This window comes from Alligator sinensis, unplaced genomic scaffold (genome assembly GCF_000455745.1).
Source record: "Alligator sinensis unplaced genomic scaffold, ASM45574v1 scaffold113_1, whole genome shotgun sequence".
Lineage (NCBI taxonomy): Eukaryota > Metazoa > Chordata > Crocodylia > Alligatoridae > Alligator > Alligator sinensis.
In genome coordinates, this window is record NW_005842918.1 from 143,370 (window position 1) to 145,195 (window position 1,826).

Genomic DNA, 1,826 nt, shown 5'->3' on the forward strand with positions numbered 1-1,826 from the left:
GGAGGCGGGGCCCGACTGTGGGGGGTGGGGGTGCTCAGTGCCATGACCCCCCCAGCACCTCCCTGCTCCTCTACCCCCTGGTGCCCCCCAGAACCTCCCCCCACTCTCCCTTTTAGGAGATCCCTTGTACCACCATAGCTATTGGCCCTCTAGTTGTCCCTGTTGGCCATTGCAGCCTCCAGGGGGTGGAGACAGCCCTGGTGCCCCCTGGGGGTCTACATTGGCTACTGTGGGGTGCCCCCTAGATTCCCCAAGTCCTCTAGTGCTCTCCCAGAGCTACTGCAATGGCTCTAGAGCCCTGTAGTTAGCACATGCCTTTGGCCATTGTGGCCTCCATCTGGGTAGATACACCCCTGGCGCCCCCTGGGGTTCTCTGTTGGCCACTGCAGGGTGCCTCTAGTGCCTCCACCAGGGCCACAGCCCTCCCAGTGGCCCCCCAGGGCTACTACAATGGGTCTAGAGTCCCCTAGTGGCCCCTGCAGCCTCCAGCTGGGCAGATGCAGCCCTGGAGCCCCTTGGGGGTCTCTTTTGTCCACTGCAGGGTGCCCCCTAGAGACCCTGAAGTCCCCTAGTGCCCCCCATGATCACATCCACCCCAGAGGGGCCCAGGCCCCCCTAGCAGCCCCCAGTGCTATTGCAATGGGTCTAGAGCCCCCTAGTGGCCCCCCTGGGCCCCTGCGGCCCCCAGCTGGGCAGATACAGCCCTGGCAGCCCCTTGGGGTGGGGGGGTGGGGTCATTGACCACAGCTCCCCTGGGCCCAGGGACCCTGGCCAAGCCCTACCCCTACTCACAGTGTACATCCACCAGGGTGGTGATGTTGGTGGCTCCAGCGGCGTTGGCAGCCTCGCATGACACGGGCTGGGTGAAGAACGAGTGGTCAACCGTTGCCTCATAGCTTGGGCCCTCGGCCCCTGCGATGGCCACGCCCCCCTTTGTCCACCTGCCGGGGGGAGGGGCACAGAGCCTCAGGGGGTGGGGCCTGGGGGGGGAGGGGAGACCTGCTCCTTTTAGCCCACTCTGGCTAAGGCTGCAGCTCCTTTTGCAGCCAGTGGAGGGTGCCCCGAACCAGCTCTCATCCCCCCAGCCCCTCTCAGCCCAGCAGGGGACCCCAGACACCTGGGTTCGCTCACCGGTAGGAGGTCACTTGGGGGTTGGCCGTGGCCTCGCAGAGGAAGCGGACTTTGCCCCCCTCAGGGACTGTTGGGGGCTCCACGGACAGGACCACAGTGGGGGGGGCTGGGCCCTCATGGTGCCCCCCCCAGGATTCCCCCCCCTCAAGTGCCGCCTGGGTCCTCTCTGCCCTGGGGGTCCCCAGTAGGCAAGAGCTCCCAGACACCTGGGTTCTCTTGGGTTCCTAGTACCAGCCTCGGGGTGGGGGGACCTCCCGGACACCTGCGGCCTCTGTGTTCCTGCATCAGCCTGGGGTGGGGGGGGAAGGGGGGGAGCAGGGAGCTCCCAGACACCTGCATTCCTTTTGGGTGCCTCCACGTGGGCATGAGCGCCTGGATATCTGGGTCCTTTCTGGGTTCCAGCACCAGCCTGGTGGGTGGAGGGTGCTCCTGGACACCTGGGTCCTCCCCACCCCCGCACACCTGGGTTCTCTCCGGGCTGCACCACTGCCCTGGGGGGCTGCGGTGGGGCACAGGCTCCCTGGATTCTCTCTAGGCTCTAGCACCACCCGGGCAGGGGGGAAGAGGGGGGAACTCCCGGACACCTGGGTCCCCTCCCCTAGTGCCCCCCCACCTCCGGTGCCCCCGCACTCACACTGCACGTCGAGGGTGGCTGTGACCTGCCGGCCCGCTGGGGCTGCGGGGGTGCTGGGGGG

The 1,826-nt window shown here is 67.2% G+C and overlaps 1 protein-coding gene across 1 annotated transcript in view; it reads right to left on the reverse strand.

Moving 5' to 3' along the window:
* KIRREL2 (kirre like nephrin family adhesion molecule 2) overlaps nucleotides 1-1,826 on the reverse strand; it is a 12,478-nt gene that overhangs the window by 5,457 nt on the left and 5,195 nt on the right. Inside the window, exons 5-8 of the mRNA XM_025192376.1 lie at nucleotides 1,766-1,818; nucleotides 1,132-1,302; nucleotides 793-941; nucleotides 7-15 (exon numbers count right to left, since the gene is read on the reverse strand). Coding sequence (XP_025048161.1) covers nucleotides 7-15; nucleotides 793-941; nucleotides 1,132-1,302; nucleotides 1,766-1,818 — 382 coding nt within the window. The remainder of the gene's footprint in view (nucleotides 1-6; nucleotides 16-792; nucleotides 942-1,131; nucleotides 1,303-1,765; nucleotides 1,819-1,826) is intronic.